Source organism: Myxocyprinus asiaticus, chromosome 9 (genome assembly GCF_019703515.2).
Source record: "Myxocyprinus asiaticus isolate MX2 ecotype Aquarium Trade chromosome 9, UBuf_Myxa_2, whole genome shotgun sequence".
Classification (NCBI taxonomy): domain Eukaryota; kingdom Metazoa; phylum Chordata; class Actinopteri; order Cypriniformes; family Catostomidae; genus Myxocyprinus; species Myxocyprinus asiaticus.
In genome coordinates, this window is record NC_059352.1 from 27,860,516 (window position 1) to 27,876,441 (window position 15,926).

At 38.7% G+C, this 15,926-nt stretch overlaps 1 protein-coding gene across 6 annotated transcripts in view; it reads left to right on the forward strand.

Annotated features, from left to right (window-relative positions):
- Positions 1 to 13,227, forward strand: part of LOC127446173 (B-cell lymphoma 6 protein homolog) — a 41,102-nt gene extending 27,875 nt beyond the window's left edge. Inside the window, exons 2-10 of one of the 6 annotated variants that reach the window (XM_051706881.1) lie at positions 2,722 to 2,814; positions 8,942 to 9,113; positions 9,225 to 9,446; positions 9,565 to 10,533; positions 10,871 to 11,052; positions 11,138 to 11,305; positions 11,391 to 11,521; positions 11,607 to 11,744; positions 11,840 to 13,227. In XM_051706881.1, the coding sequence (XP_051562841.1) occupies positions 2,722 to 2,814; positions 8,942 to 9,113; positions 9,225 to 9,446; positions 9,565 to 10,533; positions 10,871 to 11,052; positions 11,138 to 11,305; positions 11,391 to 11,521; positions 11,607 to 11,744; positions 11,840 to 11,983 (2,219 nt within the window). In that variant the 3' untranslated portion in view covers positions 11,984 to 13,227. Of the gene's footprint in view, positions 1 to 2,224; positions 2,815 to 6,092; positions 6,207 to 6,323; positions 8,622 to 8,941; positions 9,114 to 9,224; positions 9,447 to 9,564; positions 10,534 to 10,870; positions 11,053 to 11,137; positions 11,306 to 11,390; positions 11,522 to 11,606; positions 11,745 to 11,839 lie in introns of those variants that run through there. The other 5 variants (XM_051706879.1, XM_051706880.1, XM_051706882.1 and 2 more) reach the window with 5 other exon arrangements.
- Positions 13,228 to 15,926: the final 2,699 nt, after the last annotated feature.

Consider the following 15,926-nt stretch of genomic DNA (forward strand, 5'->3'; position numbering starts at 1 on the left):
AAATAATCACCAACATCATTTGGTAGTGAACCTCAATTCACCTTCCTTGATTCAGAGTGAATCATCTAATTACTTTCTTTTTCCATGACTATACGTTAAGATAAGGCAAATTGTATCATATTCAGAAACACATAAGGGCTTGACAATTGCAAGTTACACTCACTGAGCACTTTATTAGGAACATTATGGTCCTAATAAAGTGCCTGACGTGGTCTTCTGCTGTTGTAGCCCATCCGCTTAAAGGTTCAATGTGTTGTGAATTCTGAGATGCTATTCTACTAACTACAATTGTACAGAGTGGTTATTGGAGTTACCACAGCCTTTCTGTCAGCTCAAACCAGTTTCTGTCCACAGAACTGCTGCTCACTGGATGTTTTTTTGTTTTTGGCATCATTCTGAGTAAACTCTAGAGACTGTTGTGGGTGAAAATCCCAAGAGATCAAGAGTTACAGAAATACTCAAACCAGCCCATATGGCACCAACAATCATGTCACAGTCAAAATAACTGAGATCATACTTTTTCCCCATTCTGATAGTTGATGTGAACATTAACTGAAGCTCCTGACCTGTATCTTCATGATTTTATGCATTACACTGCCGCCACACGATTGGCTGATTAGATAATTGCATGGATATGTAGGTGTACAGGTGTTCATAATAAAGTGCTTAGTGCATGTATATCCAATAAATACTGCATCTGATGCCGTGAGAAGTGAGAAAGAAATCTGCCAGATTGTCTCACTGTCCCATCTACAACATTTAGACGTTCTATAAACTGATAAACCTGAATCAAAGCTGGAGAAATATATTAGTGGGTCAGAAAAATCAATTTATTACGTTGATTCAATTTTCTCCGCAGGCCAAAAAACCAAGTAGGTCAATCTATGTTTAAGTGAGCAAAGTAAATGACTTTTACCTCTTTACAACATTAAATGCATTTTATGTGGGTTGTTGTTAAAATTTAATTTTAAATTGTGGGCTGTCATCAGAAGGTCAAAAATATTCAAGCTGTCGCTTCTATTATAACTGCAGAAGCAAGATTATCACAAGAAAGTAAAGAGGCGTTCCATCTCATATGTCTGTTCCACCTCTGTTCTTCAAAAATCATCCCACACAACTAGCCAAGGTAGCACAGAGGCAAACTATTTTTGGAGCATGTCTTCCTGTCTTGTATACTTCAACAATAGCGACATATTTCTTTGAGGGTAATTATAAGACAAATATTTCATATCAGTAATAACACGTTAAGAGATGCCTCGGGTACTGTTGTCTACAGTATATCAGCGACTAAAAATTTTAATTATTGCAAGAGTAAAAGCACTGTAAAGATGTAAACAGAGCATTACTATGTGCACAAATTTCCACTTTGCTTTTATTTGAGGAGTCTTTTGCAAAGGGAGGCCACAGTTATGAGAAGTCTTTATAATAATACAAAACTGCTCTACAAGTTAGCACATTATCAAACTATCTGATCAGACCACAAAAGAGTGTTTCAAATTGAAGTGGTTTAGACAGAAACAGGCATATAAAGAATGAAGGAGAAAAACTAGACTATTTCATGTAAGAAAAATTATTGAGAGCATGGTGCCCCGAACAGAAACCGGGAATTGGTGTGTTAATATATTTTATTAAATTATTTTATTTGGGTTATTATTATATCGAAAATATCATGATGTAATGAAGTCAAGAGTTTTTAACAGTCATGTTTTGAAACATAACTCCAAGAGTCAGAAAAGGAAAATTGTGTCAAGTTCTGTCACTTTTTCACTCTCTTGATTTTATCTTGATCTCACTGATCTTTATCCTTTGAGTCATGCTATGGGGTCACATGAGGTCACATTGTTTGTGATTTTTTGCTGGTGACGTTCCACCATTTCACTTCCCCAAACCAACACTGAAAAACTAACACTGTTGCCATCCACACAGAACTCAAAAAAAAAAAAAGCTATTCACTCGCAATACTCTACAATACCTGATTTTTTTTTTTTTTCTGTGAAAATAATGCAAATCACTTGACAAGATACTATTACAACACAAAAGGAATTAGACAGAGATAAACAGCAGGAAGAAAGATAAGTAATATTCAAACACTACACTGGTTAAGGCTAATTTGCTTATGCAAGTGACATGGGTATATATATATATATATATATATATATATATATATATATATATATATATATATATATATGTATAAAGAGCTTAGCTTTTCTTAAAAAACAGGAAAAAGAAATCCCTTTTATTGGGTTATGTGATTGCCAAGACAAAGCCAAATACAGGTGAGTGAGGAAGAATTTTGCTACATAGGCACACATTTATTCATGGCATGTGCATTAATAAGTAGTGCCCTATTTTGTTGAAAGATAAATGGCATACATGGATTTGGGTATAATAACCAGGCAAACACCAATCACAAAAATGTAATCATAGTCTAAATAGACAGACTAAATCAATTATGTCATATGATAAAGTGTGCGATTAAGTCATTGTCAGGTTCAGTGTGTGTGTGTGTGTGTGTGTGTGTGTTGGTGTTGATATCTGAATCTTTATCCCTAAATCAGCCAATTATTCTGCAACTTATTAAGGCAGCACAAAGGACAACAATGCCAAATCTAGACAAAAGCATTGGATCTGTTTGGGGGGGAAAAAAATGCATGGAAGTTTTAAACGTGGAGGTCTTTTATCACAAGTGCACTGAAATTCTTATCCTTTCCACCACAGCCCAACAGATGCTCCTCCTGTGTCAGGGTATGAATGGCTCAAGGGAGGACGGACCAGCTCCCCCCAGCTGGAGCCACAAACGAAGTTACCCAGGTGAGCATGTCAGAATGCGATTCACTAAGCCCGCAGACATTTGTTTCACACCTGACTAAGTATGTAAATAAAAGTAATCAACAGGTAAGTGATCCAGATGGTGATTCCTTCAAGTGAAGCCAGTTTTGTGCTTCAAATCATTCTTTTTACAACAGTATTAAGTGTGGGTATCGTACAGAACTACCACTTGTAGTTATGGATGCACTTGCAGATGCATTTCCCCCTTAAATTCCGATAAAAAAATAAAATTTCTATATGGTAATAAAAAACAAACACATAAGTTCCTGATGAAATTCCTTTGTGACTACAGAGTGGGTTAGATCAAATTAAAAACTAAAGATGATAGTTATGTAAAAAGTAGTATAAGTGGGTCAGAGCTGTCCATTTACTGTTAGCCTAACAGAGCAAATGTGTGAGACCAAATGTGAGTACGACACACTTAAAGATGAGCTTTTATCTCATTCTCTCTACTATCACCATTTAGTTTTTTTTTTTTTTTTAGTGTACAGCGTATAGATGCCTGAGCTCATGTACACCATATAGAGTCAGCACCAAAGCTCTTGGTCTCAAAGCAAAAAAATGTATTTTATTTCTCCTTATGCCATTATGGATCTACAGGAATTAAAAAAAAACAAAAAAAACAAAAAAAAAAACAATGAATTTATAATACACATAAGCAATTAACAAATCTTGTCTTGCACATATGTCGTAGGGCATAATTAGGGCATGACAAACTATTCCATATGGTCATTATAAAAATCAGCTTGGTACAGGAAAAAGTCTTTTTTTCCAAAGTAAGGATTTTACAAGAAATTATTATCATGACTCTAATAGAACCTCATACTGACAACCGGCATGAAACTACATTCTCAAAATCTACTCTCAGCAATGTTCTGCAAATAGACTCGAAATGTGAAAATGTCAAGAGGAAACGCATTTCAAAATATACGTCCACACGTACATTAAGTACACATTTATTATTATTGCACACTAACTTTTAATAATAAATCACCTGAACAACATATAGGTTACTGAATGCGTAATAAATAATTAGAGACCAAGCTAAGAGACACATTTGATAAATATATATATATATGCCAAAAGACAGAATATAAAAGTCATCTTTATCTCTCTCAGAAACTGTACTCGCTAAGCCATGTGTTAGCTGAACTTCAAGTTTGAATATCTTAAGTAAATTAGATTCTTCATGTTGGCCGCTGCTTATCCAGTCTATCCTATGGATCAATTCAACTAATTTTTCTATCAGCGACTCTAATGAGATGAGATGGTGTCTCGAGGGATACTGCAGAGACTACTGCTGTCTCTGAATGTGAAAACTTAGACTTCTGACCTATAACACTTTTAATGAGGTTAAACAGAGACCTACGTAAAATTGCTGTTTACTGCAGTTGGATAACAAATGTGGCAAATGACAGAATTTAGACAAGCACTGACTGTACACGTTTAGTATGCTGTAGATACAAAAAATACACAAGCATCTGCGGTTTCAAAAGAAGATAATATCCTAAAGAAAAGCACCAACCAGACACGCCGTCTCTTCTGCTGCTTCTCAAAACACTCAAAATCACAAAGATATGATCAAAACTTCTTCTAATTAACATATCAAAACATAATATCAATATCAATAAACCTGCATAATGTCAGCAGACGCCTCAGATATAATAATAATGTAACGAAGATATAATAATGATCTCATCATCTTAAAATAATGAGTGTGAGATGCTCTCTGAGTAACAAGGCCACGGGAATGTCAAAATATGCAGCTCTTCTTAAAACAGTACTTGTTTGAATTTTAAATATTTGAATCTTACTTCTTGACCAATTTTACATATCTAATATTCTTTAGGAAAAAAAGTTTTAAAAAAACACTAAAATGCCTTTAAAAATACTATGTGTGACCTATAATAAACGGAGGACAGTCAACACTAGGTGACATTTGATGCTTAATTTCAACTGAAGTGTTAAAGTGACCCGTTAATAGAAGTTTAGTCGTGTGGGGGGTAAAAAAAAAAAAAAAAAAGGTGTCAAATTGTACACAACTTTTGTTCAAGACATAATTAAGCACAAAGTAAATAAAACAGCATATTAAAGGCATAAGGCGACATCGGACGTGAACGAACGGCATTTTTTGTCTGTTTAAGTTTTTCAGCGAGTTTCAGCGTGAAGGTTAAGGCCACTGCTTAACGAAAAATCCAACACTTGCAGAGAGGATGGCATCAGCTATTGCGTACGGAACTTGCGGCTCCGCAAATGTTTTAGTAATACACGCAGTCGTACGTAAGAATGAGATTAATTCGTTTGTCAGTTTTTGCTTGTCACTGGTCACGCGCTCGCACACCAGTGCAGTACTCCCACCGCCAGCTTAATTTCGACAATTAAAATATAACACAATTTAGAGACGCTTTTTAAAAAGCGCTTTAACAAGTACTATTAATATTTCTCCAAATTACAATTACCTTTCGGTCCAAGCACATTCATCAAATACCCATTGCTAAGCGCAGTTCACCACCTCAACAGATAATACGACATTTGACAGACACAGCACGACGAGAGCAAAGCAGTAGTAATCAAAATTAAAGTTCCCAAACAGATTAACGACATTCCAGAGGTGGAATAAAGTCAGTTTTCAAGCACAATGGCTCGACGTAAAATTCTATATATGTACGTGTGTGTGTATATATATATATATATATATATATATATATATATATATATATATATATATATATATATATATACATATACATATACATACATACATAATCCCGTCCAAACAAACCCTTTAGCGCACTGGCAAGCAGATCCACAGCATTGAAGAGATTTCATTTAAAATTTAAAAAGTTGTCACTAAAAAATAATGTCCGTGTAAATAAGCGCTCCAGATATGTTTTGTATAGACTAGGTTATGGCTGTGGGTTTAAAACGGAAAGGCAATGAATGGACACTTTGCTTATGTCATGGAATAGCAAATTAGTTCTGAGTATTTTGAGGCTGGGCTAAAGAGAAAATGAACGTAAGCCACTTTCTCTGCCCACGTGACCGTCTCGTTATGGAAGAGTCCATACGATAGGAGGAATTAAACATTTGATGCACCTATTTTTCTCGACCAAAACGCGAAAATGATGTTTACGCCTTCATGCTAATCGTCGAATACAGAAATATTGTGGTTTATTATTGAAGTTTAGTCGTGTAAAATGAAAATATTGACAATAACTTGGGAAATGACAACTTACAGCAAAATATGACACTCCCCTGCCCTCTAAAAATGGTATGGTCACCAGCTCAAATTCCGAGAATTGAGCTCTCCTGATTCTTAGAACTGGGGTTCTTAGAAGTGGTGATGCAAGAAGTTTCTAGGAAAGCACTACCAGGTGATTTTTTTTTTTTTTACATTCTTTTCCTCTGGCTGGTTGTTGCTCTTACCCACACATGTTCATTTGGCTGTTTTATTGAATTTTTACTGTTGATCTCAACCGATTTTTAAGGTGTTTTATGGACAGTTTTAGAGCTGAGTGTTTACGCAGAGAGGCTTTGCCTGGGGAAAATACTTTTGACAGTTCAGGTCGTCCTGCATGAACCACAGCTCTGTCAGTTCGCTCACTGTGGGATCGTGGGGTCGTAAATAGTACATGCTGCGGAGAGTGAAAATGTAGATGCGCTGCGCGGTTTTTTTTTTTTTTTTTTTTGTCCAAAGCGACAAGACAGCTTAGAAAGCTGACTAAATAGCGCATAGGGAAATACGTTAATAAATTTGGGTTTGCAGTGCGTGTAATGTGTCTAAAATCATGTTTGATTTCACTCCTTTTTTTCCTCAGCTTATGCTTTAAAACAAGCTCAGAAACTGGAGTCTGCACTCTCGCTCTCTTGTTTTGGTCTTGTTCTGTGCCAAAACCCGTGTACATTGTGTTTACAAAGTGTGCGTGTGTGTGTGTGTGTGAGAGAGAGCTGATTTAAGTCACATCCTAAGCTTAGAGATGGTTTCTGATTTGAGCATCTGTTTTCCATTGGTCATTAGTAGTTTTAATGTATTGATGAGGCTAATTATTTTTAAAATGCTCCTTTATATTATAAGTAGTAATGTTGCTTTGGCAAAGTGCATCGAGGAGAAAGTTGTATAAAAAGTTGCAGTTAGCTCTGATTGGTAATATTTATACTCTTGCATCAATTTCGGTCATAACTGAACGCGTATGCGTTGTCAGTAGCGATGCAATAGAAAAGTTTGCAGCGTTCTGTAGTTGTCACTTTGTAACAGCAGGAGCGTAAGAGACCTGCAAACATGTTTCCTTGTAGTCATGAACAGGACATTTATCTTATGAGTATTATAAAATAGTCACATATAACGGAAAGATGGACATACTGTACAGATATCTGAAAAGAAGTAATAGCTCTTTAAAGTGGTGTTTGGCATTGAGTGGCTAATAAATCTCAGTCCGCTGTTTGCGTGTTATGGATCGGGCTCTATTCCTGGAGTCAGCACATTTACAGGCGTTCAGTTTCATAGGGTAAAAGTGTTAATTACGATTTAACACTTCAGAAGGGTTAAATAAGATGGAAAATGAGAGTAAGCATGCAATACATAGGCTATAACAGCTCAATTGCGAGTGCGCTCTGCCATTTGACACTTTTTTTGCATTCGTGAGAATTTGATGTTCTGTTTACATGTCCTTTAAAGACTGGTGAAATTGTCAATATGACTATACGACTTGATACGTGTGAGTTTCAGGTGCTGTCGGTGTCGTTTAGTGCCGAGTGACATCTCGTGGACGCAAAACTTCAGAAGGTTTCTTTAAAAATTGCCGAAATAAAACTAGTTGTACATAACTTATAAACAGTTTAGGGCTACAGATGTTCTTCAGATAAGTAGCTGAAAATTTTTCAAACCGTTACAAGTGTGCTGTACTGCTGTATACTATGTGGGTTGCTGGCATGATGGGAACTGTCTTCAGTTTGTTTTTATGTCCAGCAGTTGAAATCCCGAGCCCTTTCCCTGTCATCTGGGTGTTTACCCCAGCAGAGAGCATTCCTAGAGTCGTGGGCTGATTAAGCTGCTTTGGCAACATGACACAGTGCGGGTATATTAGTGAACATGTAGGTTCGAATGGAAATAGAATCTCTAATACTGAATGTTCAACATGTAAGAAATGTTCGCCTTACTATTTACAGGCGCCCACTGAAACTATATTTGTGTCAAGGCGCTTGAAGTGACTGAACAGCAACTGTAGAAGAGCAACAAAATTCACAAAATTGATTTAATAAAGAAATCAACGCTTCATATGTATTAACATAATTCTTGAGTTGAGTTTTTTGACCATTCCAGTCTGTTCTTCAACTCATTCCTCAATGGTGAAGCGTGTCGGTGCACAGTACAGCAATAAACAGCTTAACGCCATGTTCCCATGACTCATTTGAGTCTATTCTCCACACGTTAAGACGTTAAAATCCAAGCAAAATCAATTTTCCCCAGAAGGCTAAAATCATATGTAAAAAGCACATATCGGTGAACACATTTGGTTAAAAATGCATTTGAACTCTTAGTGACCTAAAAGTTACTTTTAACTGTGAATTTAAATAAAGTTCCAATGCTGTTCCAAGTTCTGAATTCCAACTGCTGTCTGAGAAACGATCATTTAATTTGGATCAACTGAAAAATGATTCTCAGACCCGACAGAACTACGGCACGTGGAAGTCAGTTTTTTCTAACTAGTAATTTTATCGTTTGCCGCCACCTAATGGAGAGAGAAATATGGCCGCATCTTCGAGAACTACTCATGTAAATTGATTTTCAGGTTAATGTTGGTTTCTTGAACAGTCTTTATTCCTGTTAATCAGTCTTATTTGATTATATTTGCATAATAATACACAGCAAGTCATTTTTGGTAAAGAACAGAGCTACACAAATTAAATCTTAATAGATGTTTGACAAACCTCCCTAAAAAGCTAAACAAAAAACAGCATTGCCTTTGTAGGTGAAGTTTATTCCCCACACTCAGTATGAGCTGTAAAGATTCTTGTGATGTTAGAATAATACACTACTTTTCCGATTGTAGTGAATGTTGTTCAGTGAGCACTGAGTATATCATTCATGGTTCAATTTGTTTCCAAACAGATCTTGAAAAAATGGCTTGTGCAGCCGACAGCTGCATCCAATTCACGCGTCATGCAAGTGATGTTCTGCTCAACCTGAACCGACTGCGCAGCAGAGATATCATCACAGATGTCACGATTCTGGTCAACAGACAACAGTTTCGAGCACACAAAACCGTCCTTATGGCATGCAGGTGCATTTGTATTTCAATTACGTCCTTTTCCATGTTGGCAACCTGTAAAATGTGGTGAAAACCTACCAAAGTGTGACCCAATGAGTTAACTTAATCTTAATTTCTCCACAGTGGGCTCTTCTACTCAATTTTCACAGACTCCCACAAATGTAACCTGAACGTCATCAGTCTGGACCCGAAGGTTGACCCAGAGGGCTTCGCAATACTTCTGGAGTTTATGTACACTTCACGTCTCACACTGAAGGAGAGCCTCATCATGGCCATCATGAACACCGCCATCTACTTGCAGATGGACCACGTTGTTGACACCTGCCACAGATTCATAAAGTCCAGGTATATTTTGCTTTCTTTAAAAAGGACACCATGCTGAATGTGAAACAGAGTACTGTGCTTGAATCTGAGAGAAAACAGAGGTATCAGTTTGCTTAATTTTCTCCATATTTTCATGCAGTGACTCCTCCATCAAACTGCCCAGAGAGGATTTTTTGGTTAGCCCTCTGCTTTTACCTCAAGATGTTCACAGTTACAGACCCCATGAGGTGGTGGATAACATATCTGGACGGGCAGCAACTTTCAGAGATGGGAGACCCTATGGTGTCTGCATGTTTAATGGGGTCAGTGCTCCTAACAGCTCATACCTTTATAGCCAGTTTCACATGCAAGGTTTCCCCTTTCCTCTTTGCAAGCTGACGGACACCAAAAACTCATTCTCAGACTTCTCAAAAGGGGGCATCATCCATCACAAACACTGCTCACCAGCTGATGGAAACAACACTGTGCTGTCTGACTTCACACACAACACCACCAGTGGAAGCGCAAATGCTTTCCACACTGGCTTGTACTCCCCTAGAGAGCTTGGAAGAGATGAGGAAATGAAGCGGGAGACGTTGGAGGGAGTTGTCCAATCAATCGGCATGAGCTCCAGAAAGCACGGCTTTAGCAGCCTGGCCCAGGAGCAGCAAAGGGAGACTGACAAAGAGCAGAGTTCCCCGGCAGAGGAACATTTGAGCCACCAACACTACTCTATGGGCATGTCCTCCAATGGGCGCAAAGGCTTGATGAGCAGCCCCCAGAGTCCGCTCAAATCAGACTGTCAGCCAAATTCTCCAACAGAGTCCAGCAGCAGCAAAAATGCTGCCCTCGCACAGGCCTCGCAACCTCTGACCTCTCAAGGTACACAAGACCCTAAAGCTCGCAACTGGAAGAAATACAAGTTCATTGTGCTCAATCAGAGCTCCAAGGAAGAGGAAACCAATCCTCGTGATCCTGGAATGCACTCCCCACAAAGGCCATGCTTGTCTGCTTTCCTTCACCATACTGACTCTGAACATCCAGACTCAAAGGCAACGACAAAGATTAGTGAACCAGGCGAGGACTTCACTGTGCCTCAGGCCAGTCGTCTCAATAACATAATCAACAGGTGAGAGTTTTAATCATCTTTAAATGTGGTACAGAAAAAAGGTGTCATACCTATGATATGTTAAAAAAACAGATTATAATATATTGTTTCTTAGTGCAATAAACTTTAGAACTACAGGCTTATGAGTATTTTGTAGAACAGTTCTCCTCCCACCACCTCTACAAAGCCAGATTGAAATTCTCTTCATCCATTCCAATCCTCTTAAAGCACACTGAGTATTTACCTCTTAGGAGGAATGTGTGAAATTTATTAAAATATCATATACAAAATGAGAGTAAACCCTTGTGGTGGCAGTCATTGCTCGGCAGAAAGAATTAAAATATGACATTTTATTTAGCAGAACTCTGGAGGGATCACAGAGGAACGAAGTCAGCCGCTCTTCTCTGTATAGGAGCCACTTAAAATGTTCGTCCTGTGGATCCCAGTCTCCACAACACTCCGTGTGTCCGAACACGTCTTCCTCGCGGTTGGCTGAGGAGATGTCTGAGATGCACTCGGAGTACTCTGATTCCAGTTGTGGTGAGATACTTTTCTAAATAGTTTCCTAAGAACCTATTTGCATCTTCCAAAACCAATCTAAAACCGTTTTTCTCTTTCCTCACAGAAAACGGAACATACTTCTGTAATGAATGCGACTCAAAGTTTGCAGAGGAGGAAGCCTTGAAACGCCACACGCTTCAGGTCCACAGTGACAAGCCATACAAATGTGATCGTTGCCAAGCAGCATTCCGCTACAAGGGAAACCTTGCCAGTCACAAAACAGTTCACACCGGTAAGAATAAGCTGCTGTTATTAATGTCATTTTGGCTGCAACTTGCATAGATGCATTTCTAAACTTCGTTTCATTCACATGGCAGGAGAGAAACCGTATAGATGCAATATCTGTGGGGCTCAGTTCAACAGACCAGCTAACCTCAAAACCCACACACGAATTCACTCAGGAGAAAAGCCATACAAGTGTGAGACATGTGGAGCTAGATTTGTGCAGGTAAGTGCTTTTTACTACACTGAGTTGCAGACAAATTTACAGACAGAAAAAGACATTGCAAAAACTGTGTGACCTCTTTCAACAGGTTGCTCACCTTCGTGCTCATGTTCTGATTCATACCGGAGAGAAGCCATACCCATGTGAAATCTGTGGCACACGTTTTCGCCATCTGCAGACACTTAAGAGTCACTTGCGAATACACACAGGAGAAAAGCCCTATCATGTAAGCATGAATAAAGTGATTTTGGTATTCAGGAATGTGACCAAAAATATATAGTTTTGTCCCTAAAGGCTGTTTTGTTCTTCATTTGATTTCAGTGTGAAAAATGCAATTTGCATTTTCGCCACAAGAGTCAGCTTCGGTTACACCTCCGTCAGAAGCACGGAGCAATCACCAACACCAAGATCCAATATCGCATGTCTTCAACAGACCTACCGACGGACTTGACAAAGGCATGCTGAGCAAGCACTGGCATTATATGACCCTGACTTGTACAATCATTCAAAATTTTAGTGCCACACTGTGTCAGTCGGACAAGAAAAAAGAACTCGGCAGGAAAAGCCAATCTAAATGGGTGTCCTCTACATTTGACCATACAACCACATTATGGTCTCTTGTAGTCACTTTATTGTTTATATTTACATATGAATATATATTATTGTTGAGAGTGTTTTTACATTTTGAGTTATAAAAATCTTTATTTTGTTGGAAGGATGGAATGTAAACCATTTAAATCCGTTTTTTGAGAATACAGTATTTTATAACAAAAAAACATACTTTTCTGAAGGTATTTGGGGAATTTTGATTGGAGGTTGGAATATTTTGAGTCAAACACATTTCTCGCAAAGCAAAGAATTGTGTCTATAGATTTTTATATATTAATGTACAGGTTACACTATGTTGGAATAGCCTCAGCCTTGTAAGAGGAACTCCTAACTGTGACTATAGCATTGAATATCTTTCTTGGTTTTTGTTGTGTAATTTTGAGAATGATGGCTGCTCTCTAAAATGGAAAACATGCATGAGGTAGGTTGCCACAAATAAAGCTTCATTATGTGGGCAGCAGCATATATTTTATGACATAAAGTGTAATTATTTTACATCAAGATTGCTCTCTGCTGGCAGAGCCGATCTGGAATTACATGTTAACATATGCATTCAAAGAAATAATAATAAAAAATAAAAGGTACTGCTATGTTATGACCAAGGAGATATTTTGCTTCAGATGTATTTGTATAGAAACGTGACTTTATTTCTTTTGGCAAGTGAAGGTTTACAGTTGTATCGTTGTTCTAGAAGCTACAGTGAAAGGTTATACTATTGTCGTTTATTTACTTTTTGTCTGTGTATACAGTGTACTCAAGGTGCCTTTTTCAATGTTCTCTGAATTTCTTTACATTCAGCCCAGCTCTATTAAGGTACAACTAAAGGGCAACACTTGTCCTCTTTGTTCCCCCCTTTTTGAGCGTGTAGACATGCGAGGATGTGTTTGTATGACAGAATAGGACAGTGTGACTGTGTGTGTGTGTGCATGTGTGCTTTATAAAAGGCTTTTCACACACTAAAAAAAACAACTCATTATTGCGTGAGCTATATACACCTTCAGCACTTGTTTTGGGATTGGATTTTTTTTTTAAATAAATGCATTAAGCTTATTGTAAAATATAGATGTATGAATGTCAAATAAAAGTATTGGATGTCTATGTCTAAGCCTTGTGGACAGCCTCATTGTATATTTAGAGAGATGCATCCAACATGACTGAAAGCCTTTTGAACAATGAAGATCATTGTCATGCATACTTTGGGGAAACAGTTAAAGTTTCTGTTTCAAGTGCATTAGGAAGTCTTTTTTTGTTTACAACATAGTTCAACCAATTAACGTATCTTGCACAATAATTTATTCCATTGTTTAGTCAGACCAGGAACAAACAATCAATTCATGAGCAATGTTTCCCGGATTTGAATAAATAATGGTTTTAAAGAGAAACTTCTCAAAGCTGTGGAGATGCCAGGCAACCACAACTAACTGCTGCAAATTAATACAATCCCAGTAGTAAAGGTAAAGGTGGTGCATGTATAAAGAGGCAGTAAAGCAGAGCATTTTGGGAAGGCTTGATTGCTACAACAATAGTAGAATTGTTCGAGAGTCAAGTAAAAACCAGGGAACCAAATCACCACAAGCTTGGGGTAGTGAAAAGCAAAACTTGAAGCTCCTGACCTCTTACCAACCAAACTAAGAGTTCAACACTAGAGAACAGTTTCTACTGAGCACAGCTAATCTGGTTACCCTGGTATTGATCCACATGGTCAATAGTGACAAACTACTGCATCTGTAAGACAAGAACCAGGATGACACCACTTCAACATGCTGATTAATGGAATATTAGCTAAAATGATCAAAGCCTTCACAACTAATGCATAGAGAACACAAATTGTTCTATAACTAGAGGAGAGTGGAGAAGTGTCATCCACTTAACAATGATTTAGTTCAATCAGTTTAACGCTAAACTACTTAATGCAAGTTTCTGACATTTGATGGCCTTTCTCAAGAACTGTCAGAGTACTGTGCATCACAAGCCACAAAGGTATCAGATCCTACTGCATTAAATTACTCTGGAATGCGTACGGTGCAAGATTATTTTGCTTCCTCCTGCAAAACCAATGCAAGGTAAAATGCAACAACATAGCCCTGGCTATATAATGCAACACACACAGTTTATTAACCCTGCCAGGCTGGATTGCATAACTGTGAAGTGATCTAAAGGTGCTGTATATATGCTCTTGTTTTATTTAAGGAATACTGCACCCAAAAATGAAAATTCTATTATCGCCCTCATGCCATCTAAGATGTGTATGTCCTTCTTTCTTTTGCTGAACACAAATGAAGATTTTTAGAAGAATAACTCCGCTCTGTAGGTCCATACAAAGCAAGTGAATGGTGAGCAAGTGAACATTCTCAGCACCTCACCCTGTCAAACACCCGTCTCCTGTATGCAACTCCTGTCTCTATGTTCTCTCATCTGACTGACGCTGAGGTCTCTAAACTCCTCCTCTCCAACCACCCCACCACCTGTTCCCTTGACCCCTTTCCTTCTCACCTTCTCCAGGCCATCTCTCCGTCCAACTTACCTGCACTCACTCACATAATTAACAAATCTCTACTTACAGGCACTTTTCTCACTACATTTAAGCAGGCTCAAGTAACCCCGCTGCTGAAGAAACCCGCACTTAACCCCACACAAATAGAACACTACATACCAGCCTCTCTCATCCCATTCATGGCAAAAACACTTGAAAGGGCAGTTTTCAATCAAATCTCTGCCTATCTCTCACAGAACACGCTGTTGGATGACAATCAGTCAGGCTTCAAAAGTGGACACTACACCGAGACTGCACTGCTGTCTGTCACTGAGTCGCTGAGACAGGTGAAAGCTGAATCCAGATCATCCAACCTGATTCTACTGGACCTTTCTGCAGCCTCTGACACAGTCAAGATCAGATCTTACTCTCCACCCTCTCTTCGCTGGGCATCACAGGAACTGTGCTTGACTGGTTTAATTCCTATCTCTCAGGTAGGTCCTTCAAGATAGCCTGGAGAGGTGAGGTGTACAAATCACATCAGCTACTTACTGGTGTACCTCAGGGCTCAGTGTTTGGGCCACTTCTCTTCTGTATTTACACAATATCACTGGGACCCATCATTTAGGCACATGGTTTCTCTTACCACTGCTACGCTGATGACACGCAACTCTACTTGTCTTTCCAGCCCAATGACACCACAGTGACTGCTCGAATCTCTGCCTGCCTGGCAGACATCTCGGCCTTGATGAAGGAACACCACCTGCAACTTAACCCAGCCAAGACTGAACTCCTTGTCTTTCCAGCCAACCCTGCTGTTGAACACAACATCACCGTGCAGCTGGGTGCAACTACAGTAACGCCTTCCAAAATGGTCAGAAATCTAGGGGTAACCATTGATAACAAACTAAATTTCACAGACCACATCTCAAAGACTGCAGAATCATGTAGATTTACACTCTACAATATCAGGAAGATAAGACCTTTCCTCTCTGAACATGCCACACATCTTCTTGTTCAGTCACTTGTCATAACTAGACTGGACTACTGTAACACTCTCATTGCAAGCCTCCCTGCATGTGCAATTACACCCCTGCAAGTGATCCAGAATGCAGCAGCAAGTCTGGTCTTTAATCAACCAAAGAGAGCGCATGTTACACCACTCCTTGTCTCTCTTCACTGGCTACTGGTTGATGTACGCATCAAGTTCAAGGCTCTGATGCTGGCATACAAAACAGTCACCGGGTCTGCTCCAGCATACCTAAAATCATTTCTGTAGAGCAACGTGCACACTAGAAGCCTGCAGTCAGCTAAGGAACATTGCCT